General features: G+C 40.1%; 1 protein-coding gene, 1 long non-coding RNA gene and 1 pseudogene across 2 annotated transcripts in view; all 3 read right to left on the bottom strand.

Moving 5' to 3' along the window:
• Positions 1 to 23,744, bottom strand: part of LOC120782353 — a 53,367-nt gene extending 29,623 nt beyond the window's left edge. The window contains exons 1-4 of the mRNA XM_040114593.1: positions 23,724 to 23,744; positions 18,997 to 20,726; positions 15,546 to 16,661; positions 5,840 to 6,160 (exon numbers count right to left, since the gene is read on the bottom strand). Of these exons, the coding sequence (XP_039970527.1) occupies positions 5,840 to 6,160; positions 15,546 to 16,661; positions 18,997 to 20,726; positions 23,724 to 23,744 (3,188 nt within the window). The remainder of the gene's footprint in view (positions 1 to 5,839; positions 6,161 to 15,545; positions 16,662 to 18,996; positions 20,727 to 23,723) is intronic.
• On the bottom strand, positions 4,173 to 4,307 carry LOC120767113 (annotated as a pseudogene).
• A 31-nt stretch (positions 23,745 to 23,775) lies between the features above and the next one.
• LOC120782362 overlaps positions 23,776 to 25,265 on the bottom strand; it is a 102,095-nt gene continuing 100,605 nt past the window's right edge. Inside the window, exon 4 of the long non-coding RNA XR_005706249.1 lies at positions 23,776 to 24,152. This is a non-coding gene — a long non-coding RNA (uncharacterized LOC120782362). The remainder of the gene's footprint in view (positions 24,153 to 25,265) is intronic.

Genomic DNA, 25,265 nt, shown 5'->3' with positions numbered 1-25,265 from the left:
GTCACCTAAACTGTGAAACTACGTTTCATCCAAGAAATCGAAATTCAGGTTTTTATTGCTTACGATTCACTACATCATATTACATACATACATATATGTAGCACAAAATTTTCGGCTTCCGTTTTCATTTTTAACCCATATATAACCAATATATAACCGTTTTATATCCAAAACTGAAATTTTATTTCAATATTAATGGTTTCTATTATATCGTTTTTCCTTCTCCTGTAAACTTATGAAAAGTAATGTTACGTTTTTGCGCATAAGTGACGATATATAGTATACCCTAAAGCAAGTCTAAACTGAAGAGGGTTCATGTACTGAGTACCATAGCAAGCAATAGATAAGTGAGTATTAAATTTACTACTTTAGTAAATTTTTTTTGGTGTAACACTTCAAATAATTTCTGTAATCCGTCATACTCTAAGCATTATTAAAAAAAAGGTATCAAAAGCAAAATCTCACACACCATTAATTTTATAATATTTTATTAATTCCTTTCTACTTCACTTGTTTGAAAACCAATTCTATTTGAGCGCGCACAGCTTCTCAAACTCAACCATTATATGTAAATCAACTTGCTTTACGCCGAGGGTTGCACGAAATGCGTGAGGAATTCGAAAGCTTTGACGTGGCAAACGCTTTTCTAATTTATACACGAAAACGCTATGAAAAATAAATCCTTTTGTAATTGAGTCACGTAAATTAAATGTGCAACATTCTTGTAGATCTGAAGTGTTGCACGCGTTGGTGTTGGCATCGCAAGCCAACACACACACATACACAAATAAAAATCAGTAAAAATCAGTTTCTCTTTTTGCACTTTCACTACAAATTCGCCCCCCACCATGAATGTGTCAGTGTCACAAATGCTCACACACATACACACCATTCCATATACACATGTCTATATATGTACATATGTACAACTGGGTATGAAGGCAAGATGGCATCAATGCCACTGGTGGATGAGAGCACGCGCCGAGTAAAAATGGGCAAAAGCAAATTAGCTTAGTGTATAAAACGATTTGAAATAACCCGCTGAGCGCCTTTCGCCATCAACTACGTGTCCGCTATGCCGCTGGGAGCGGAGAAGGTGCCTTCGTTTGTGCCACAACAAATAACGTTATATTGTGGTTGCGAGCTGCTTGTGACTCCAGCAGCTTCAGCAGCATGGCAGATTAAAATCAGTTTGTTGCAAACTAAATAAAATCTTTCAGAAATTTTATGCAGAATTAAATCTTTTTCATAGAGACTATGGTGAGCTGTGGATTGTAAATATTAAAAATTCTTAAAAAATCTAATTTGATTTCATTCAGTTCTGCATTGAGGCTTACATCTCGGTGGTTTTGTCTTCAGCCTGGCGTACTCTATATTATGAAGATTTTGGATATTGAAAAAGACTAAAATATCGGTAGTCGAAAAAGTCTTTTCGTGTTTTGCCAATAGATGTCGTTGTAGTCGTATAGCTCCAGTGCCACCTATCACATTGTGTCATAGCATAGAGTGTTGGAAGGGTGTGATTTTAAGCTTCATTTCAAAAAAATAAATTCGGGGAAGTTGAAAAAAAGTTACAACGGTTCAAAAATGATTGAAAATAATGAAGAAATTCGCTATATTTTAAATTTTTTGTATAAAAAAAGGAAGAATGCCACGCAAGCCACCAATGAAATTTGTGAAATTTACAAAGACGATGCTGTATCAGTTCGTGTAGCACAACAATGATTCGCTCGCTTCCGTTCTGGAAATTTCGAAATTTCGAGTCACACTGACGGAATAATGTCTCTAGAGGAAAAATGGCAAAAATGGTACATATTTGTTTATTTATTTGTTATTATGAGTATAACAAAAATAAGTTTAAGTTTGATTAGAAATACGAAAAGACTTTTTCGACGCTTTAAAAAGTCTAATTTCGTTTCATTCAGTTGTGCATTGAGGTTCATATTTAGATAGTTTTGTCTTCAGCCTGGAGTATTCCAGATTTTAGGTTGATCTCTCGATAAAAAGCCTATCTAAAATTCATATTATACACAGTTATAAATTATTATTGGTACAAGGCTGAAATTGGCAACTTTTATAACCCAATTGTAAGAATTTCCTTCACTTTATGGAGAGTGAACAATGAAATGCTTTCACAAAAGAATTGTAGCTAGTTATTTTAGAAATTACTAAACAGCTGATGTCCCAAATAACTGTACCAAGTGCATTAAGCCACCAACACAATGCAAATAGCTACAAAATGGTCAACAGAAAACTTTCCGCTTCCCATTCAGCGAGCAGAAACGCACAAAGATGCCTTGAATAGAGCGCCAGATAGGCAGTCAAAAAGTCGTGAAAGAGTTGTTATGATAACAAAAGAGCTGACAAACTTTACGCAATAAGCAGCCAGCGCAAGCAGCGACCACCACGTCAACAACATGAAAATTTAAGCACCGATTTGGCTTTCGCAGATTCTGCTGCGATCGAAGCTGTAAGGGACATTTAATATAACAGCTTTTGACGGCATAATAATAGCAGCTGTCAAGGCAACTATGTGACGTGCTGCATAATAAAAATGGCGTGGTATTAAACCAAAGCTTAGAGACATTCGCGAACAAACGCCGGCAGGGATCAGAAAAATCCACGCTCAGCTCCACCTTGCTGGAATAATTAAAGTTAATATAAATAATTGTTAAGGTCGAGCGCTGCATTTTTAATAAGGCTAAAAGCCTTGCTGCAATATAAATTAGCGCAGGCATACTTATGTAATACGGTATGGTTATGTAATATGGTTATATGCAAACAAGCACTAAAGCATATTTTTAATATTATCTATTTCAGGACATAAGCCAATATTTCCTTACTCAAGTTGAGAAAAGTAAGGAGAGGAATGGTACGAGCGCAGCTGAAACTTGAAACTCGCAGCTCAGTGGCGCTCAAGTTGGGAATGCGGTGAATACTGAATATCTAGAGAACTTTTGGTATAAGGAAATCATAAAATTGTATGGATGATTAGCGTTGGCGCTGTTGAAACCAAATACTCTACCTGGCTCAGGTCTTCTCACATTTCTGAGGAGCGTATTGATATTGGCCGACATAACGAGTTTTTATAGAACCTTTAAGCCCTTTCAGATTGGTTAATCACTTTTATCAGACTACATGACCACCTATAAAAAAATTTTACTTTCTAATTCATTAATACTACTACTTCGACAATTTGAGGTTTCATCTTTGCAAGGACGGAATAAGCGGCAGATGTAATGGCCACGCTACAAAAGTAGACCGATTGGGACAGCGAACGACGGCATTATTTTTCCCGCTTTTCGGCATTTCTGTTCAGTAAGGCTTGGCCTTTCATCATGGCAAGTTATATGATCCAACAACGAGTCGAAATTATTAAAATTTACTACCGAAATTTGCAGTCAGTAAACATAACTTTAAGAGCGCCACGTCCAAATTATGGTAGTCATAATCGTCCTGTCAGATCAACAATTGAGCGTCTAGTGGAAAATTTGAATACACAGGCGCAGTGCAAAATGTTTACCTGCCAGGGTGCTCGTAGTGTCGGGAATATTTCTGCCGCTAATGCATCTATTAAAGAGACTCTGTGAAGTCGTTCTGACGAATTTTGCAGAAAGATCTTGGCGTACATTCCTACAAGATCAAATTGACGCTAGAACTGAAGCCTCTTACCACCTGAATCGTCGAATGTTCGTGAATTGGGCAGAGTAACATCTTGAAAATTATCCGGATTTTCATCGAAAAATCACCTTCAGCGATGAGGCTCATTTCTAGCTGAATGGCTTCGTCAATAAGCAAAATATGCGTCATTGCTCAGGCAGACTCATGTACTCCGTGAGTCACCATTTCATTCCGAAAAAATTATGGTTTGGTGCGGTTTATGAGCCGGCCACGTCATTGGGCCGTACTTTTACCGTGATGATCAAGACCGGCACGTTACAGTGAATGGGAATCGGCACCGCTCAATGATAACCGAATATGTTTGGCCCGAATTGGATGATATGAATTTGGACAACATGTTGCTGCAACAAGACGGCACCACAAGCCACACAGCGAATGCCACAATTGATTTATTGAAACCCGAATTTGGTGAACGTCGTTGGACTATTTCCTGTGGGACTGCTTTCAAATACAACTGACAAACACAAATGACTTATATGCCATAGTTTACACCCAAGAGGGAACAATTTCTGATCAAAATTAAAAACCATGTGGAAGGCATTGGCCTTGGGTTCAAAAATTCGCGAGATTTGCAAAGAAAGTAAATAAAGACTGACTACAGAAATGATCCTGTGAAGTATATTATATATTCGCGAGATTAAAATGCTGTGTCGGTAAAAAATTAATGCAATGTCATTCGCTATATTATATCGTGAAGTCGGTGTCTCGCAATGCCATGTCAAACCACCGCAAACTATGCCACACCGTTTTTAGTACCCACCACACACATACACACACATACAAGAGCGGAGAATGTGACGTTGTGCCATTATCCCGGTAGCAGTAGCTTACATGCTTAACCCATGCATATACATAGGCACTAAAATGACTGAAATACCTAGACATTGCTCAGGTCGGCAAAATATCCACGTAATTATAATGCCGTGCATTTCGTGAAACATTGCATGATGTAGAATGCGCCAACAAATCTAAATACCTATATACATATATATATATGTATATATAGATTTATAAATGCATCTGCTTAAGTAAGGAGATATCGCTACAAACCGGAGTATGAACCTCAAAACCTTGTAGGATGCCACTCACCTATCGCCGCACAACACATAAGAATTAATAGTGACACAGCAATTTCACAATTGCCGCTGTGCTGCTGCGGTTGCCACACCTCCACACGCCCGCAAACACACACACACATGCATTTATGAATTTATATAGCATCCATATTCTGCAAGTCGTCATTTTCCGAGGGAATTACAAAACAATGAGACACGGAAAAAGCGCTACATATGCCGTTATGCGCATAAATATATTACGCTCCTGAATCCACTGCGAAGCTTTCACGAAATGTGAAATTGCATGCGTGAAGAAATCCGGATGAATGTCATTACTTTTTGATACTCGCAATCATACTTATACGCACATATTCTATGTATGTATGTATCTATACATATATTTTGATTACGTAACTGAGTTACATTGCTCGGTATTCCTGCGGAATTGCGATCTTACAGCGCTGCCGAAATGCTGAATAGATTGCACAGCAGCAGTTGTGAGTGCGAATAGTCAGTCTGGCAACAATGCAGAAGTGTAAGTAATCATGTACAAATAGTAAGGGAAATCCAAGTTCACTCGGAACCGAAAGCTAAAAGTTCTCGGAAACTACCAGAATGTTTGCAAGGCGAATATAGCATCGATACAAGGCTTTCCGAATAATAATGGAAATGGTGGAACGGTTTAACTCATTCGCACAAAATTTTCCATTATCGAATTTATTCGACTTGCGATATGAAGCATCCTCTTAAATCATTCGAATTATCAAAGTACTTGTTATATGTTGTTGTTGAAGAGTCAAAATTCTGCCGAGTTCCCGGCGCTTGGCCGAACAAAAGATCCGCATCCGTTTCGGTTACGTGGACCCGACTGTCTTGGGAACGGTCTCGTGGTAGGATCACTGGCGCAAGATAATTGTTCAGTATTGCTAGCAATGAACACAAAGTGATATATGTAGTATTAAATTTAATAAGCTAACTCATGACTTGACCACACCCGTATGCATGTTTCTGGCACAAGAACTGCCATCAGTTATAAAAAAAATATATAGCGACCTCAAAATCACACTCTTATTGCGTTTAGAAAACAGAGATCTAGCACTCACCTTGGTTTCAGGCCCGTCATTTCAGCGATAGTTGGGTTTTCCGTTATCACAGACCCATCATCATCGATCAACACGTGCGAATAGTCGGTTTTGTCCAGGCCCATCAGCAGCCGGAACAAGTCGTCAAAGGGATCATGAGGTTCCCGCTCCAATTTCTGGATCGCCAACATATCCTCTCTAGCTGCTGCATCCTGCTGTACACCGCTCGTACCGGCACCCGCCGCCGCCGCCACGTCCGCCGAACTGCCACCTGCCGCAGTGCCTGCAGGGCGCGATTGTGTGGTTGTCGGCGTGGCTGTCTCCTTTGAACCGGATGAATTGCTGCAAATAAAAATAATTGCATAACAAAATGAAACATTTTGAGAAGAGATAAACACTAGTAAAACTATGCTAACAACGTCAAACACGGCTAAGGGATGTAGGACATAGACAACGCGACGCTGGCGTTGACGGTGACGATGATGCCGTCAACATAGGCAGGAGATTATGCAAAATTTGTAATTACTGAAAATCTCAAGTTGTTGGTTGGTTGGTTGTTGCGTCACTGCTGCTTGTTTCGAAATTAGTTTAGTTTCAATAAAAGTTTCTGGAAAATAATTATGGCTTCGTGAAAGCGAAGCGAGTGGCAATACGCCTCGGCGACGAACAGCAACGCGCGTACGTGTGTTTGATGAGCGGTGTGCAGCAGATATGCATGTGTGCTATTTATGTTGGAGATAGAAGCGCAGCCGGCATTGATGAGTCGAGTTGGGTTGATGAGCGAGTGAATAAAACTAGTTGCCATCAAGCGCTCTCTGCAGAGTTTCGGCAAGTAGTCGTTGAGTGTTTTCAATGGGTGGCATGTACGGTTGTGTGGATGTGTGGAATTGTATGTACTCCTTTGCATTCATTGCTCCTGTCGGCGCTGCAGCCGAATGCGAAAACTTCGTACGGCGCTGCCACTTCGAAAACAATTCGCAATAAAAGCACTTTAAATGTTTTCGCAATTAATTTCTACATTCGAAAATAAGTGTTTGGAATTGCAGAGTTAGTTTGATGGAAAAATAATAATAATAAAGCGAAATATGATGGGGGTAAACACAATTAACTACTCAAAAATTCCACCACGAAGTCCTTAGCACAGTTTAAATTAGCACATGAACTTTTAAATTAATTGATGAACTAATTTGGAGTGAGAGCAACCTGCATTTGCTGCGCCTGGGTGACTTTATTTAAAGCGGCAATGACTCTAAATGCTAATTAGTGATTCAACAAGTGCAACATGTTTAGATATCGATAGAAGAAACCTATACTGTATTTAGGAAATTTTATTTCTTCGTAGAAGGTTCCTACGCCGAATATAATGCATTCGTCAAATACCATCAATTGAGAAAGACCCACATCATTCTCTCACACTGTGACGTCGTTGTGGCGAATATTGCGAAAAGATCTTGACCTACATCCTTACACGATCAAATTGACGCAAGAACTGAAGCCGCTTGACCACCAGAATCGTCGTATATTCGTGAAAGGGGCTGAGCAACAACTTGAAAGTAATCCTCATTTCTGGCTGAATGACGTCGTCAATAAGCAAAATATGCGTCATTGCTCAGGCAGCAATCCCCATGTACTCCGTGAGTCACCATTGCAACCCGAAAAAATTACGATTTGGTACGGTTTATGGGACGCCGGCGTCATTGGGCCGTACTTCTTCCGTGATGATCAAGATCGACACGTTACTGTGAATGGGCATCGCTACCGCTCAATGATTACCGAACATTTTTGGCCTGAATTGGATAATATGGACTTGGACAATATGTGGTTCAACAGCGACAGTCACAACCACGTTTGGTGAACGTGTTAACTCACGAAATGGCCAAGTCAATTGGACGGTCGTGCGATTTAACGCCGTTTGACTATTTCCTGTGAAGCTACGTCAAGTCTATGGTCTATGCCAACCAGCCAGCGATGATTGATGAACTTCGTACGAACATCGAACGCGAAATTGCAGCAGAATTGGTCGATTTATGCTTGGAAACCGTCGGAAATTTGGTTCAGAGTCTGGATTTCTGCAAGCTTTCGCATGGTGGCCATGGTGGCCAAAAGAACTCGAGTTCCATACATAATGGAATCGATTGTGCTTTCACAGGAATAAAGAATTTCAGTGATTCCAGACACATAATATTTTTATAGTTACTTGCATTTCCAACCCAAATCAGAATTGACTACTTAGAAACCCTGCGCCTTAGGCATTTGTCGATTCAGAGCTTCAATAGTTCCCTTAGTACAATACAAAAACAAAAACAAAAAAAAAACAAATAAAAACTACAAAACGAAATTGTAAAATCTCTTCAAGACACGAATGAAACAAGCACAAAGAAGCAAATAGTGATCTCACTTTAACTTTGTCTCTTATCTTTGGCCACCAAAAGTTTTGTCACCACCACCCTCGGAGTCAAGTTTTAAAGTTGGCATTTGTCAGTTACCGCAAGAGTGGCGAGAGAGCAGCGGGCGAAATTGATATGCGTGAAGTTTTGTCAACAAACAAAGATTGAAATGCACTAACCGCTTCATTGTTTCACTTGCTGCAGTCTTGCTGTTGCCATTGCAGTTGTTGCTGCTGTTAAATTATGCAATGCGGCATTTCCACAAACTTCTGCATATTGGGAAAGATTAAGTTGTGAATTTGGCTGAAATATAGTGAGCGGAGAACGGACTGAAAATTTAGCTTAATATTTTTGAATAAGCGACATGTTTCATTATTTGTATGGGTTTGTATTACTATTCTAATGACAGGTCGCCTCAATCTAGTTGAGACGGCAGCTCGTGTATAAGTATAAAGTTGTTTAAAAATATTTTACGATTTTCTCTTTAGAGAGAGAGAGCAAAGGCAAAAAAGTTCACTGTAAATTAGAAGCTTGAAACCTCGCTGACGTTCCTTCTAGTTCTCATTAGAAATAAATGCTAAGTATCAAACATAAACAAAGCTTGACATAACTACTTGAACTTTGGTCCAAGCTCGTTGGTTGGCAATAATTTTGATGAGGTGAGAGTTTCCGAAGTTTTTTCTTTGAGGTTATATCGACTGAGTCAACTTCATACTTCTTCACATCGCTTAAATATATATTTTTGTTTATATTAAAACAAACAAACTATTATATAAGCGTGTATACACACACCTAAACATTCACATATGCAAATGAATTTACTCGGAAACTTTCGCACCTTCCTGCCGAGCTTTGTGGAGCTTACCTATTTTGCATACTCTAAACATTATTCGGAGCAAAGTGTCATCGCAAGTGGGTCGTTGGAAAGTCCGCTGCAAAACGCTCAAAGTATATGGCAGCTGAATGCACTTGCGTTGATGGGCCATTTCAACAGAAGTGAGTTCTAGATGTGTTCACACTCCAAAGTGATAATCAAAATTACCTTGCAATGTGTTGAAAGCAGATTACTTCCGCACTTCTCTACAAAATGTCCAAATTTGATGCACATTTTTGTGAAGCAACAAATAATCATTTGGTATGCTAATTTTGTAATTTAAAGAAAATATTCTAACGTTTATGGGCGAACTTCCAGATATCATTAAACTTAATCTTCGTGCATTTATGCAAATAGCGCACACAAAAACGGATGGAGTTTAAGGCACACTTCAGGAAACATTTTTTCCTACAATATCGAGTCTATTATACTTGTACGAGTAACACTCCAGAAGACAATAATTTGTTATTCAGCTTACGAAATGCATACAGGATGGAAAACTTTTTCTATTAGGCTGACGAACGGAATCTCTGTTAGTCTTTCAGAGGTTGTTCTTCACTGAATATACTTTGCGAATTACGCTCTGTATATTCCATGAAGTCATTACAGAGAAATTTATAACACATTGAGTTAAAATGTGAGTCCTCTCTAATTAAGAATCATTTTTGTTTTAATTTCTATAAAAATTCTTTAAGATATACTTAAACTCAGTAAAGAGGCTTCTGGCTACTTGTAGACATTTAATCGGTACACATGTTATGTCAATCCCTAACTTGCACAACAAGCAATCAAACGTGGCATAAATGGAATATGGACCACACATGCCGACTATTAAAATTCAAAACCAATGCCATAAGAACTCTGGTAGAAGTGCTAACAAGTCACTGTCAGCAGTCTTGGAATACCATATTTCGAAGGATGTGCAGATAAAACTTTTTGTACTGATGAACTTCATCAGAAGCACGGATTGGTTCTGAGAGGAGTCAAGATAATCAGAGGATTTCAGTGTCGGTGGTTTCACAACGGGTTTGTACGTCGTCAGACAGCCACTCTACCTATCTTCTATACTTTCTAAGTCATATGGAGAAATTTGACGAAATTTATTACGAGTTTAGAATTATTATGGGAGGCGTAAATAAGCCATTTTGAACTCTCATTTCATTGAACCTAAAATAAATGCATTGGGGTCTTTTTAATAAATTTAATATCAAAATTAACAAGTATTTTAGCGCATTTGCTGTTGAAAACCGGGAGCGAAAAATGTGTAGAAAACTATGTCCAGACTTAAGTAACTAAATTGATCGATCAGTATGTCTCGCAACTATGTACATATATGCAATGGTGGTCCGGTAATGAGCGGTTTATTGGCGTAAATAGGACGTGAGAAAAATTTCGGATCGATACCTCAAAATTTCGAAGCATAGTTCGCGTATATAAGTGACATATAGATGGACAGACGAATAGATAGACCGACTCAGCTGGTTATCCTCATGATTTATACAGGGTTTTCAAATAAGAGTGACGTGATTCCAGATCTCGTTTTTTCCAAGCACACTACTTTATGTTCTGAATATAACATTATTCAATTGGCCTCCAAGACTTCTTTTGCAGGAACGAAGGCGATGAACCCAATTTTCTAATTTTCGGGTACTTTTTTTCACTAAAGTCTCACTCAAGTCGTGTGCCATGAATAGCACGTTCAATATTGACTTCTAAACTTGAAGAGAGTCTGGTTTATTGCTATACACCAATGACTTCAATTGACCTCACAAGAAGTAGTTTAATGGTTTTAAACCTCAACTTCTTGCAGGCCATTCAATGCCACCATTTCTTCAAATAATCGAATCTCCACACTTTTCTCGCAATAATTGGGTTGTCTCAAATGCTGTGTGACATGTAGTGCCGTTTTGTTGGAACCTAATGTTGTCAAAATGTCTTTTCTTTTTTCTCCAAGATTTCAATTTCTTCCAATTGCGGTCATAAGGAGTTGGTTATCGTCAATCTATACCGATTTTTATTGATAGTAACTGTGAAAATCGTTTCAAAAGAAGTACGGACCAATGATTCCAACAGACCAAAAAACACCAAACTGTCAATTAAGGTGACTGTAATGGTTATTCATGAATACTTTGTGAATTTCTTCCCAACATAAACGACAGTTTTGTGTATTTACAGCACCACTCATATAAAAGTGAGTTTCACCGGAGAAGATGATTTTATAAAAAAAAAATCGTTATCCTGAAGTCGTTCCAATGGCTTAATTTCTTGAGTAAGAACAATTTTATCCGGATGCAAGTCCAAATCTTTTCTCAAAATCCGCCAGGTTGTGGTGTGAGACAGTCCCCATTCTTGAGGTCGTCCTGGAATCGACAAATTGCGTTCTTCAGCAACACTTGCCTGAATGTCAGCAAAATTTTTATTACACCTGAACATTACGTAAAGAAAATATACACACACACAGGTGGACGATTATTTCGATCATAGAATGACAAAATCGCACTCAAAGTTGCAATTGAGAATGATATTTTGACAATAAAATTGAATAATTTATATTCTTGCGTATATCTCTCCATGATGAAATTGTAAATATTACTGAATACAATGAGAAATAATTACAGATTTGACACACAAAAATGTGAAACGACACTTAGAAATCATATCATCCCTTTTGGAAAACTCTGTATATATAGTATGTGCATATATATTATATAAATAACATTATTCATTTCTTTAATAAAATTGGTGATGTTTCTGCAGAAAGCGGCTATAGCCTCTTAAATTCTGATGCCATTAAAGAAACTTTTTTGTGATTTGCTAGTGGAAAGAGAAACGCAATTACATCCGGGAAAAAAGTATAACACAATACAATTTTTCTTCAGAAACATGTGCGAGTATGTAAGTTGGATGAATATATATTTTTACACTGTTTTGTTTGCATAAGACTTTTCTGTCCTGCGAAAAACCATATAAAGACATACATATATATGTACACAGCTATTTAGAGTCAAGAAGCTCGAGGCGATTATCCCAAAATAAAAAATTTCAATAGCGCACTTTTAAACTAGTTAGCCGCACAGGGCTTAAGGAGGAAGAAAACTTTGCGATTTCATATTGTTTTCGCAAGAAAAAGGCAAATTGAAAAGGCGTCTGACACCTGCTGACTTGGAAACACAAGCCGAAGTTTCAAAGTTTTACAATTTAAAAAACAAAGTGAAAGCCACTTATCTATAAGGAAGCTGTGGAAGCTATGGAAGGATGGGCAGAAAACCGGAAAATGAGAAATGCGAATTTTATAGTTCCTGACAATTAAAACTATCTCCGAAGTTGTTCCAAATGGCAAGGAATTGTTTATTTACACACATAGCATAAGTTTACCTTTTTAAGGAGTGAGCGAGTCAGTGAATTCAAATAAATTGCTGCCTAATAGCTTCAAAGAGATTTGATATGCCGGAAGAATATATTATAAATTTCATCGTGAAACTTTGGCGTTCACAGTCGACCATTGGCTTAAGCCAGCATTGGCTTTGCCAAAGTAAACGAAACCAAAACATTTTGAGACAATAATTAACCACGGCTAAAACAACAGCAACAAACGTTTAAACTGCACTTTATTTCATTGCGCTCGAAGCCAATTTTGAGCCAACTGCAAGGCTCGCATTGCACAAAGTAGCCATGAAACGCTAAATACGCCAGCGCGGCTTAAAGCCAGTACAGAAACATATGTACACGCACACACTCATATATATGAAAATGTGCATAGAAGTTATGAATTAATTAAATGTTTTAGCGTTTAAGTAGTGGTCTAAGGCAGCAAGCGCAACCACGCCAACGTCTGTGTTGCAACAAGCTCGATACTTTGCTTTGTCTTAGCGGCGCTAGCGCTTTGAACGCACACAAATCCGCATCTACCACATTAAAGGGATTGCAGAAAGGACCTGCGGTGAGGCGTATCACCAGCCAACACCGATTGCTTGACATCATATTTAGCGCCAGCCCGCCTTCATGCCGCCTACCGCCGGCTTCACACTCTCGCCTTCAAAAGAAACCGTTAGTCAGTGCGCTGCTTTGTTGCAGCTGCAATAACTTTGCTGGTTGCCCGCCATGCAGCGCTTTCGTGTAACGGCATTAGTAGCTTTTAATGCAGCCGGCGCTGTTGCTATTGCTGTTGCTCGTGCCACAGCTGCTTCTGGCGCCACGTAGAGCTGTACATATGCATGCGCGCCCGGCAATGCTCCTCTCTACAAATACACCAAGCCATTGTTTATGCGCTTACCCATGGCCTAAGCTATGACTACGGCCGTCAAGGGCTATTGGCGTTGTTTTTGTGCAGCAGCTACACCGGCCGCTGCATTTCCTTACGTTAGCTGCTTCCGCAATTTACGCCATTTGGATGTTTTATTACTTGGCTTCCGCAACCGCATTAAAGGCACAGCATAAACCAGCCACCAGGCAGCCAGCCAGCGCACAGCACAACCGCAGGGCTGCAAGCGACAACAGAGGCGGCGGCGGCGCAGAGTGTGCACTAAGCCAGCAAATGCTGTTAAGACGACAAGTAAGAAGATGGCTTATAGCGTTTAATGCAAACAACGGCAATGCCAACAACAACAACTACAACAAAAACCCACACAATAAGCACAATGCCAATAACAAGCGCCCATTCTAATATTATGAGTGGCAAAAATGTTGCTGGCACCGGCGCCCTAGCCCCCGTCAATTCGCAGATCCTGCATGCGCTGCCAGGCCACATAACCCATAAGTAATATGATGTTTGGCGCTACTTTGGCCTTGGCTGGCTTGAGACTTGCTCGATACTTCACTGGCTGTTTTCGATGTTTCGTCGACGAAAGGTTGAGCTTTAAAGCTTTTGGCATGGCACCAGCTTATGATGGTTTATTGCATTTTTTATGCTGCCTGTTGCGTTGCCGTTTGATGGCTGAAATCATTTACCTTTTGTTGCCGTCAATATTACGTTTGCTTTGTATAGGTTATTTACAGCTAGTCCAGGTAACATTATTGCTTTTCGACGCTTCCGTATTAATATACTAATAAAGTGTGCGTAACGGTACATAACACAAAGCTAGATAAACATTATTTTTACAAAATTTGGTAGTTAATAACACGTTGCCCCCAAAGAAGTAACGAAATATGGCAACTTTGTTTCATTTAATTATTAAAGATGGCAATGATTTGGAATTGATGTCAGACTGATGGCGAAAACTGATTTCGGTGAGAGTAGTTTAGAAACGGTGCACTAGTTTAGTGTGTATTAGTCTAGAGATTGAAGAAAAACTTCGGGCAGCAATCCATGGGAAATTTCGAGAAGATTCTAGGCAAATAAAACAGTTTTTCCTAAAAATATCCGATATCTACGCTTCCATCAAGCAGCATCTTGGGCAGCAAAAGACGTTTGACAGATTTCAGATCGACGTCTCAAAAGCTGAGGGACTAATAAGTATGCATATTGATAGACAGACAACATTCATTGTGTTTTTACATGAATACCTTCGATGACGTCCTTACCCCACGGTGCTTAAAAGCACATAGATCAAAACAATGGTTGATCAGCGCCCCAAATACAAGCAGTTTTCAAGTATTATTTGGTTGATATTGTTCAGATGGAAGGAAAGGTCGGGTTCGAGTCTACCTAAAATCTCTGCTGTGCTGTGTTTCCCGCATACCGATCGCAGTGCGACCACACACTTAACTGAATTTTCAATTCTACCTGCCTTTAAGTTTAAACCACAGCCTCCACCAATCTCCCCAAATGGCCACAACCAATGAGCAGAACTAGAATTAAGTGTACAATCAGGCTTTGTATGTTCTGCAACTACCAGTTGAGTACTCATCATACTCAATGAATTTATTAGAAAGAATCTCGTTCAAAGTCGAAAATATCAGTTCAAGCTGGGTATTATAGCACTAGTTCTGACAACACTACGTTGATATTTGGAGGCAAGCCAAACAACACATAGGCATACTGTACCGTGGGCAAGTTCTATCTCCTGCCCGCTGGGGGAAAGACAGTCAGACAGAACGATATGTCAAAGTCAACTCGGCTCTTCATTTAAACACTTTAAAGAATCTTCGATGTTTCCATCGAGAAGAATGAAGCTTTTACCACAAAACAACTTTCAAGCATTGTGTACTTATCTTTAGGCCAGATTTTCACATCCGAAAACTTTAATGGCTGATATGAGTTAAAGCAATATGGGTTGTAGCAACTCTATGCACTCTTTATGAGATGGAAGCCAACATCGCACCAGAAGACGAAATGTCAACGCTTTACTTTTCGCAAATCATCTGTTAACCTCATTTGCGTCAACATTTGCAAGGCGCTCGTCCATCAACTACATTCGACTTGACAGCAGTGACCCGACAGTGCCTTTCACATGGCTTGAACCATTTCTAAGCACACATACACCCACCCGTACGCCCACAAATTAACACATACGGCTCAAGTACTCACCTCTTTTGCAGGAATTTTCGTTTGAAGTCTCTGAAGGCACCAGTGCCACCAGTGTCACCGCCATCATTTTCATTTACATAACGCACACGTGACTGCTGCTGTAATAAATGCCGATTCGTAACGCCGAAATCCATCTGCACATCGACCACCAACAGCAGCGTCAGCAGTATCAGGGTTGCACCCAGACTAATGGCGAGGCGGTCTTTAAGCTTCATGCTGCGCAGCAGACCCATTACGTCGAATGAGCGTCGCTTTGGAATGTTCTCGACGGGAATTGTGTGAGGCGTTGGCGTCGAACGCCTACTTGTATGCAACGTTTCGTTGCTAAAGCTGCTACTGTTGCTGCGGCATACGCCTAACTGCACGGCAACATGCTCGGCAAAGCTGCCTAGGCCAATGCTGTGGAAAAATGAAAGAAACCAAATTTGTGTTGTTGCCGCTGCTGTCCGTTGTTGTCTTTCAGCCGTTACACGGCCAGCTGTTGTTACTCTGGGCGACTTGATTGAGGTAGTTGTTGTAGAAGTTGCTTGTTCGTCGGTGTTGTTGCGCCTGCGCACTAATACACGCCTCCGTTTTCCCGGCTTCGTGTAACAAGCTAGTGGAGTGGAAGATGACTCAGTTGCATCAAATGTTGCAACATTCGCACTTTGTTGACTTAGCTTATAATGATGTTGTCCAACGTAATTGTTGTTGTTCTTGCTATTAACGAATCTCGCTTGGAGCAATGATGGACACTGTTGTTCTGTGGCTGAAGTGTATGTGTCCGCAGTGGGTATTAATTCACTGCGCTCGAGTACCGTTGGTTTATTGGCACTACTGGCTGCACTGTTGTTGTAATGCTGATTGTTGTTGTGCCTATTGGAATCACTTGCGCCACTGTAATGCTTGTAATAGTCTTCTGGCGTTGATAATTCGCCTTCGATCGACCAAGCGCTCACTTGTTGCTGTTGTTGTTGCTTGTGTCGAAATCTGTTTAGGCGCTCCGCTAGCGATGCCTGTGTGGTTGACCAGTCGGCGCTGGCTAGCGCTGATGTGAAACCGTATTTCGTGAGGTTGTTGTTGCTGTTGTAGGCTCTTAAGCTTGAGCTTGGCAAGGCCGGAGTCGCAGTCGCAGTGCTGAAATTAAATTTTGGGAATTTCGTCAGTAAATTTTGGCATATTTGTGAGCGTTAAAAACAAAAATGGAAAATGCATGCAAATTGGCGTGAATTTGGCCTAAGGGAAAGCTATTAAAATATAGATGTTGAGGGATTGAGGGCAAATCGTGCAAGTGAAACGAGGCGCTGGTTTCCTAAAGTTTATTATTTCACAGCTTGCAATATTTTGTATTGAGTGCATCAATATGAAATGGTTTTTGACTTCTCTTTTCTTCAAAAACTTAATATCGTCCAGTCCTTATATTCGACTCCAAGTCAATATAAAGAATCAGAGCTCAAATAATGAAGAAGAAAAAACAGTACAACGATTTGCTTCAAGCTCAGACATCTTTATTTCTACACCAAATATAACTTATTATCCGCTATTCTGCTTTTAACATTTTCTATCATAACAAGTTCTCAAGTCTTGAAAGTTTGAGGGACCCAAGTTCCAAACTTCAAGAGCTTTAAAAACCTCAGTCAAGACCTGCAGCGCTCAAAGTTGAGAGTGTCTGCAGAAAAGTACTTGAAATAGTCGCCTCCTTCCATTCAGCTAATAGCAGATTAGCAACAGTGTAACAGTAAAGTTTGTAGTTTAATAATTTCTAACTGGCTCACACCCTGGCATTAACTGCGCACACCTGCGAAACCCTGGAAGCGATTTGTAAACTTCAACAATTTCTAAACACTTCAGCCGGAAAACCCCCTTCGTATGGCAGCGTCGGGGCAAGAACGAACCCACAAACTGGTCACGTGACATTCACTTCACTGTTCATTTGAACTTCCTGTCAACCGACTCGCCTCATTATCAACGGAATGGCTGGCGTTCTTCGTGTCAAAGGTGTAATGTGTCATTTGCTGTTGATTATGCAAGCGAATGTGAGTGCACATCTACACATGCACATTGTGATTACGGAGCAGTCTACTGTAAGTTTTTGTGAGCGCCAATGAATTGCGAGGAACAGCCACAGGCACCTGTGCTCTCTTTCTGAACCCGAGCGTGTGTAGGTGTTACTGGCACTGGCACGACTATGTATTCATGAAAGTTAAACATTTTTGGAGAAAAAACTCCACAAATTTGTGAACTAATTCTATCAAAGCTCAAAAGAAACAAAAAAAGATATTCTGTGAATTCCGCAAATGACTTATTAAGTTTAGTTAGATGGAACGGTGACTTGGAAAGGCACATGAAAATGTGTCAGAATGACGTATTCGGACAAATCATTGGTAATTACTTGTGGGAGAAATTGTTCAAAGAATGTCGATACTGTTTTCATCGGGTTTTTCACTTTTTAGTCTCACCACAAACGATTTCTAATCAAAAACTAGTTTTGAAGGAAAAAATTCTTTTAGATCGTCTCTCAAGGCGATACACTTATTTTGGCGATCTTCCGATTTTCCTTACTTTAAAACATGCCACGGTGATCTCTTTAGAGCGAGCTTTTTTGTGGTCTGAGGACAGGTCGCAGACATGTCGTTTTCCGATTTTCAGGCAATTCTGAGAATAAGTTAGAACTCATAAACATCTCGATCTAACTACATATGTTATATGAATTTATGGAAAGAGGTAAAACCTCTATCAACTAAAGACCAACCAGCCGCAATATACGCTCAGTTAGAATCAATTTGAAAAATCCAACATGCAGAACTTTGTAGTTCTCATTGGAGTATTTCAGGAGTTAAATTTTCCTTATTTTCATTCGGGTCGCTTTTTACGCGGGAGGTCCCAAACCCAGCGCACAATCCTTATGATGGATGGTGTGCCTTTCCCTCTTTAACTCGTTCTTTGGCTACCCATAGGATACTTGGTCTAAGATTGGAAGTCGTGAGCTGCTTGAGCCATATGTAAAAGAAGTCCAAGTGAATGGCGGCCAGAGAGCTTTCCTCACTTGCGTAAACTTCTACAGATGACAGCATCCTCTGAGGATTTTCCTTGTTGTAAATATAGAAATTTTGCTCGCTAGTATGTGCTTAGTAAACTTCTAGTTTTTTAAAATAATCGACTTTAAATTATGAGTAGTCAAAAATTCTTGCATTTTTTTAACACAGCACAAAATGCCAGCTGAAAGAAAATACCGTTAAAGTGTATGCACGATTGAGGCATTCTACAGCCGCAGTTTTTTAACCTCATTCCACTCCTCATTCAAATACATACATATGTAAGTAAGTTTATGCGCTGTAGAGCCGATTAAATTTTCCTTTATTTAAATATTCTATAGAGCCCACACTCCCCCCGTGTAAAATATCTCCGGCAATTATTAAAAAAAAGAAGAGAAAAATTGCATTCCACAAAAATTAGCGTCCAGCAGATTTACCTTTGATGTGCCCGCTCAGCAGCGGCGCAGTAATTATGGCAGCCGTCGCCGAGCCACTGCTGCCGTGGCGTAGTAATGCCCGTAATTTCTTTTTGCCGTTGCCGCTTCCACCGCAATTCGTCAGGCGCAGCAGTGCTGTTGTTGTCTTGTATCATTTCGCCTGCCATTGACACCGTCGCTTGTGGTTTAGCAGACGTGGCTGGCGCTGTCATAACTTTTTTAAATTCGGTAGTAATTTTCCTGCTGATGTCCCGTTCAGACATCCACTGGGCATTTGCGGTGTATGCGGCGCCCGTGCCGTAGCGGTCTACGCTGTGTCCACGTGCACGCTTCACAAGCGGCGTTTTGAAGAGCGCCGAAACCTGGCTGGCATTATTCGTACGACTTCCCGCTTCCGCTCGCCTTGACTGAAGTTGCAATTGTGGTGAGCTTTGTGGTGCAGCTGCTGTTGACGTCCTCTCATTGGTGCTTTGCGGCAACTCTTGTCTGGGCTGCAGTGTGGCACACATAGAAGAGGCTTCCGAATGCTCGAGGAAGCCACCCACACGTGTAGTGTGGGGACTCTCATTGTTGCGTGCGTAGCTGCCACCGACTACTGCAATGCAATTTAGGGTTGTATGCTGCGTAGCGCAGCTTTCCAGTTTGCTTGCAGTTGCGCTGACATGTGGAGCGAATGCCGTACTATTGCGGTTGGTAGAGCTGGGCGCTCGACTCCCAGTCATTGTGACTAAATTCACTCGCTTCGTTTCAGTCAACCCAGATGTGTGTAATTGCGCCTGCTGTTGTTGTTGTTGCCGATTTTTGTGTGCACTCAAAGGAGCTGCTGACCAGGGGTCCGGTGATGGCGTGTGTTGTCGGCCAGTGACTTGATTTCCTGTGTCATATAAGTAAGCACCGCTACAATGCTCCTCCTCTTGTGCAGCAACATCTGCTGTGACATCGTCATCAACGGTCTGGTCAAAGACTGTGTTTGCCTTTGTGCCAGTTCCTACCGCGTTCGCTTCGTCCCTTTCAATGCCAGCATCGTCGCGACTAAGACAATCCCCAGTGGCATCGTTGCTGCCGAACTCGTAGTGCGCATTGTAGTCGCTGCTTTTTTGACTTTCATTGCTTTCCATTGTCGCAACATCGTTGTTGTTGTAATAGTAGTTGTATGTTTTGTTGTAATGGCTGTTCATGTCTTGCACGCTTTGTTTCAATGGCGATTGATTGCTTGACACTGCCAATTGATTTGTGTCCACAACACTTTTACTCAATTGTCGCTTGGCCATTGAGGGATTCGCTCCCAGACGCCATTCCCCCGACACGCTGCTACTCCTCACACTCCACCGTCGTAAGCGACTCTTACTGCGTCTTACCATCGCACTGGCGTTGTTGTAATCAGTGTTGGCAGCAGCAGTGCCATTGGCAATTTGTCCACTTCCTTGAGTCCACCTGTCCGTAGCCTGGTCGAAACCTGACCCCGTCGCGCCGCTGTCAGCAACTTCATTCTTTTGTAAGCGCACAGCGTCGTCATCATCAAACGGGAAGTTAACTGTATTCGCATTGCCGTTTGTTTTAGACACTATCTTGTTGTTGTTGTAGTAGAATTGCCCAGCTCCATCTTCGCTCTGGCCACGTTGCAGCTTTGCTGTGTTCGTTGCTTTTTTGCTCGTTTGAAAAAGTTTTCGTAAATTTTCGTTCCGCTTTGCTCTGGCATCGTCCAAACTATTTCCGCCATTTTGGTTAACCTAAATGTTTACGTTACATGATTTCTTTGTATTCATTCCGAATTGCAACGGGAAATTCGTTTGTGCTTGTCTGCATGTGTTAATATGTGGCAGCGAACTTGCATTTCGAACACTTGTTAGTTTGTTGTTGTTGGGAGCGAACTGAAACTGCAAAACGTGGCTATCCAACCATACAAATTCAACCAACAATAATGCGAACATTACAACTTAATTTCGGTTAGTTCAACAAATAGAAATTTAACGAGCAACAAATTTCGCAAAAATGCGCTTGATGTGGCAAAGGCACCGCACAGAAGTGAAACCAATTACTTGATTAAAATGCTTTTTGCGGCGCATCGAAAGTATTCACATGTGAATTGAATGTGCGTCTAGAAGGGATGCCCCTCTGATTAGATGCGCGTTTACTTTCAAAATAAGTTATTGATGAGTTTGTCAAATTATAAAAAAAGAATTGATTCTTTTCAATTTCGTTGTTAGTTTGGACCACAACTTTCCATTGTATTTTGACGTCAGCTATTCCGTAAATGATTGTTATGAGCCTCGAAGCTCCATCATTGCAGACAGCGCAATATGAGTAGTTAGTGAAATAATATTCTCTTTAAACATTTTTGTTAAAAAACAAAAGACAAAAGACAAGTCCAGAGTATAGCTTAAATTTCGTAAACTCAAGCTATCGGCTAATATGCATTGATGAAAGATTTAAAAATCTTAGGGATTGAAGGGGTAAGAAAACTCTTCTTATTGGTTCTACTATGTATATCCACAAGAGCTTGTCAGAACTTCATTGAGTAGGGGTCGCTAGATTCTCGCTTGGATGAGATGTGATCTGTATTAACTCTTCCAAAGCAAGTTATGGGCGAATTTATCCAGCTTCCTCTTGATACTCATACTTTCGGCGAATCAGAGGATGTGACGATATTAACCGCCTCAACAAATTTGTAATTGGTGCTTTGTTGATATGCGGCGATTCACACTTTCGCCGTTTTCAGCTCCCTAAATTAATTTACTATTGGCTTAAGGAAGATCTCATTGGTATCTAACCTAGGGTAAGCGAATTAAATAACCAATTTGACAAGGCTATTGGAATGTCCACATCAATAAATGTCCTACACAACTCTAATTCCAGTTGCTGCCAAATTCTAACCCTAGAGGGAGTCTATTTTAATACAGAGTATACAAAAATAGTATGTATACAAATAGAAGTCTTCAAAAAATTCACAGATATACTAACGTACTATTTAAAAATTTCTTTAGGTTTTTAAATTGAGCACGCAGAAAGTTCTAAGGCTTTCTTAGCTATGTAGCTCAGAAATGACCTTCTATATGCATTGCGAAAAATGGTATGTATTTCAAAAATACTATATGTATTGTGCTAAGTTGATAGGACTATCCTATATTACCATGTCATATATGAGCGCGATCTCTCAATCAGTTTGTTTAAAGCAGCTGCATAAGTCGGTTCACGTTTTTTACAATGGTTAAAAATCGAACAAAGAATTTGTTTCAAATTTTGTACTTCTAACCAAATTTCGTGAGCAGATTCATTACGAATGTGGGAAAAGGCCTACGGTGATTCAGATTTATCAAAAACACAGGACATGAGTGTTACAAAGCCTTCATAGACAGTCGAGAGACCTCTTCAACTGATGAAAATATTAAAAAAGTAAAGGATATGGTTCTTGAAAATCGTCAGGCTAGTATTAGAGAGATGGCAAGAGAGCTCAACATAACTCGCGAGTCCGTTCGAATTATTTTGGTGGATATTTTGGGTATGAAACGCGTTCTTGCTCGACACCTCCCGACAAAGCTGAATTTTTTGAAAAAGAGTACCGCAAACAAATCTCTTAAGACACGCTTGATCGTGAGAATTCCGATCCCACATTCATGGAGAGCATTTAACAGCCGATGAGTCATAATTTTATGAATTTTACATGCAAACAAGTCAACAACCATCGGAATGGAGCGAAAAAACGAACCGAAACTATAAAAAACTACGCCAAAGCCAATCAAAAATCAATGTGATGATCATTGCTTTTTCGATATTCGAGATTTGGTGCATCATGAATTTGTTCCAGAGAAACAGACGGTCAATAATGAGCTCTTTTTGGTCGTATTGAGGCGTTCGCTTCAGAACATCCATCGAAAACGGCCGGAGTTGTGGAGGAACAGTTCATGGATTTTACACGATGATAATTCACCATCGCATCGCTTCGTGCATCGAGTCTCGATTGTGTCCGAATTTTAAGCCAAAAACGTAATGAATACCGTCGATCAACCACCATGTTTACCAGACTTTGCTCGGTGTGATTTTTTTCTTTTTCCGCAAACTGAAATGCCACTCCGTAGAACCCGTTTTCAGCCAGATAGATAAAACAAAATTCAGAGAAGGCCGTCCCAGAAAGTGCCTATGAAAAGTGTTTTCGTTGATTTCCAAGTCGGTTCACATACTAGGCATAATTTCAACATCTCTGAGAGTCGGAATTCCAACTAATTAAAAAAAAGTTTGCTTTTTTTGTTAAAAATGCATATTAACATAATTCGTTAATGAAGATAAACGTTCAAACAAAAATGTGTGTAGCCTGCGTATGGCGCTCGGGATCACATTCCCAGCGTTAATTAGTTGTTTGTTTGTATAAATAAACTCGCATGCAGAAATTAATTAGCTCAGCAAAAAATTCAAATTTTGTAAAAAACCCGAAAAAAACACAAATAATTTATCAAACAAAAACAATAAAAGGCAAACAAGCAAACAAACGCAAAACAAAACTGAACTCAAACGAATTTCATAAAAACGGAACGGGAGCAAATTGTGGCGTAAATCAAATGCTGGACATCAGATTGATTACATGCCGTGTGCGCTTGCTGCTTGGACTGCAGTCCACGCGGGGGGGCGGACGCTGGCGTTTTTACAACCTGCCTTTCGGTACACAAATTCCAGAAAGGACAGCAGCGCTAAGCTACAGCAGCAGCAGCAGCTAAGACATGTGCACTACTTACATGGGGGCGCTGTGCGGCCATCCCAGCGTGGGGTGATGGTGTGGCGCACAGCAACAACTAGTTGAAATGGAAACGAATTTGTGAGTATGGGACGCGCGGCTTGAGGCGGCTTGAGGCGGTTCGGGCGATCGGTCGGTGCAATAGACGTTTAGAGAGTGAGTGTGTGTGTTGGAGAAACAAAGATGGAGCGCAGACTACTTCTGTGCGATAAAAAAGCACAAAGCAAACTGGATACACATAAAGCGGAAATTGCTAGTTGCTGGAACGCGGAGAGACTTAGAACGCGCGCTTATGTTTATTACAATTATATGTGCTCTCTTTCGCTTTCGCTTGCGTTTAATGTTTAGTTGCTTTTGGTCGCATTTTTTGCTTTCCTTACTTTCGATTATTCTTATGCTTTTTTCGTTTTGGGAGGAGATTTATGCGAAGCTGTGTGAGTAGAAAGGGGAGAAAGGAAAGTAAAAATAAATTAAAATAACCCTTTCAGTGCTGCCTGAGTCGAAATAAAAAGAAATAAACATTGCAAATAACGGAAAATACAAATTGAAATTAAAAGAAAAACTAGAAAGTGTACTTACGCTATGAAAAGAAGCTTGCACACACACACACCCGTACACACACACACAATATATGCTTTCACACATTTATTTGTATGTACATACAAGTGTGGCAGCGTACAGAGGCGTGTTGTTGTACAATTTGCTCGATTAAAATGCAAGCGATTGAGGAAATGGATGTTTGCGTGTATAACGGTAAATGCAATGTAACTAAATTTCTATGGCAGTGTTTAGCAAGCAGAACACATACACACCCGCACACATACAAATGTGGATAAATGAAGTTTGCCTTTTGCGAAATTCTTTTAAACAAAATACCGTTTAATGGGGTTGCCTTTGTTGTGGCCAAGTTTCTGAAACGGAAATGCATTTGGAAAAGTGCCTTCACACACACACGCAGCAGCACAAGGATATTTGTTAGCATGCGCGTTTGTACAGTTGTTCATGTAGATGTGCAACTACATTCGGATTTACTGACTTAGTAAAGAACACGTTGAAGTAATCGTATTTTATTAATTTTGGAATAAAAAGCTTTGATTTTGTTTAATCCTTTTCCAATCGACTACTTTTGCTTTATAAGACAAGCTGAAGCGAACGTAAATAAAAGAGACAAGAATGCGCTTTCTCCATAGGAATAACTCCTCACGAATTTGTTTGTATCTTTTTGTCGAGGTCATAAATTTGTATTGAGTTCCAGGCTTCTTGCTAACACAATTCTTTATTTTTTTGTATACTAACAGAAAACCTCTGGTAAATATATTTTCAGAAAAAAAATTATATTTTATTTTATTTTGTTGCTTTTACTTAGCTCGAAAGCAACATTGCGCAAATTTTATCATGTCCGCCAGATGGGGCAAAGTTTGAGCAAGTTATATTATTGGGCAGTCGAAAAAGTATTTTCGTATTTATGATCAAATTTTCACTTATTTTTTTTATACTTTTTATGAACTTTAATGAACCAAATATATACCATTTTGATAGACCA

Source organism: Bactrocera tryoni, chromosome 1, assembly GCF_016617805.1.
Source record: "Bactrocera tryoni isolate S06 chromosome 1, CSIRO_BtryS06_freeze2, whole genome shotgun sequence".
Classification (NCBI taxonomy): domain Eukaryota; kingdom Metazoa; phylum Arthropoda; class Insecta; order Diptera; family Tephritidae; genus Bactrocera; species Bactrocera tryoni.
Note: the sequence above shows the minus strand (reverse complement) of the source record. Positions and strands in the feature narration are given on the sequence as shown.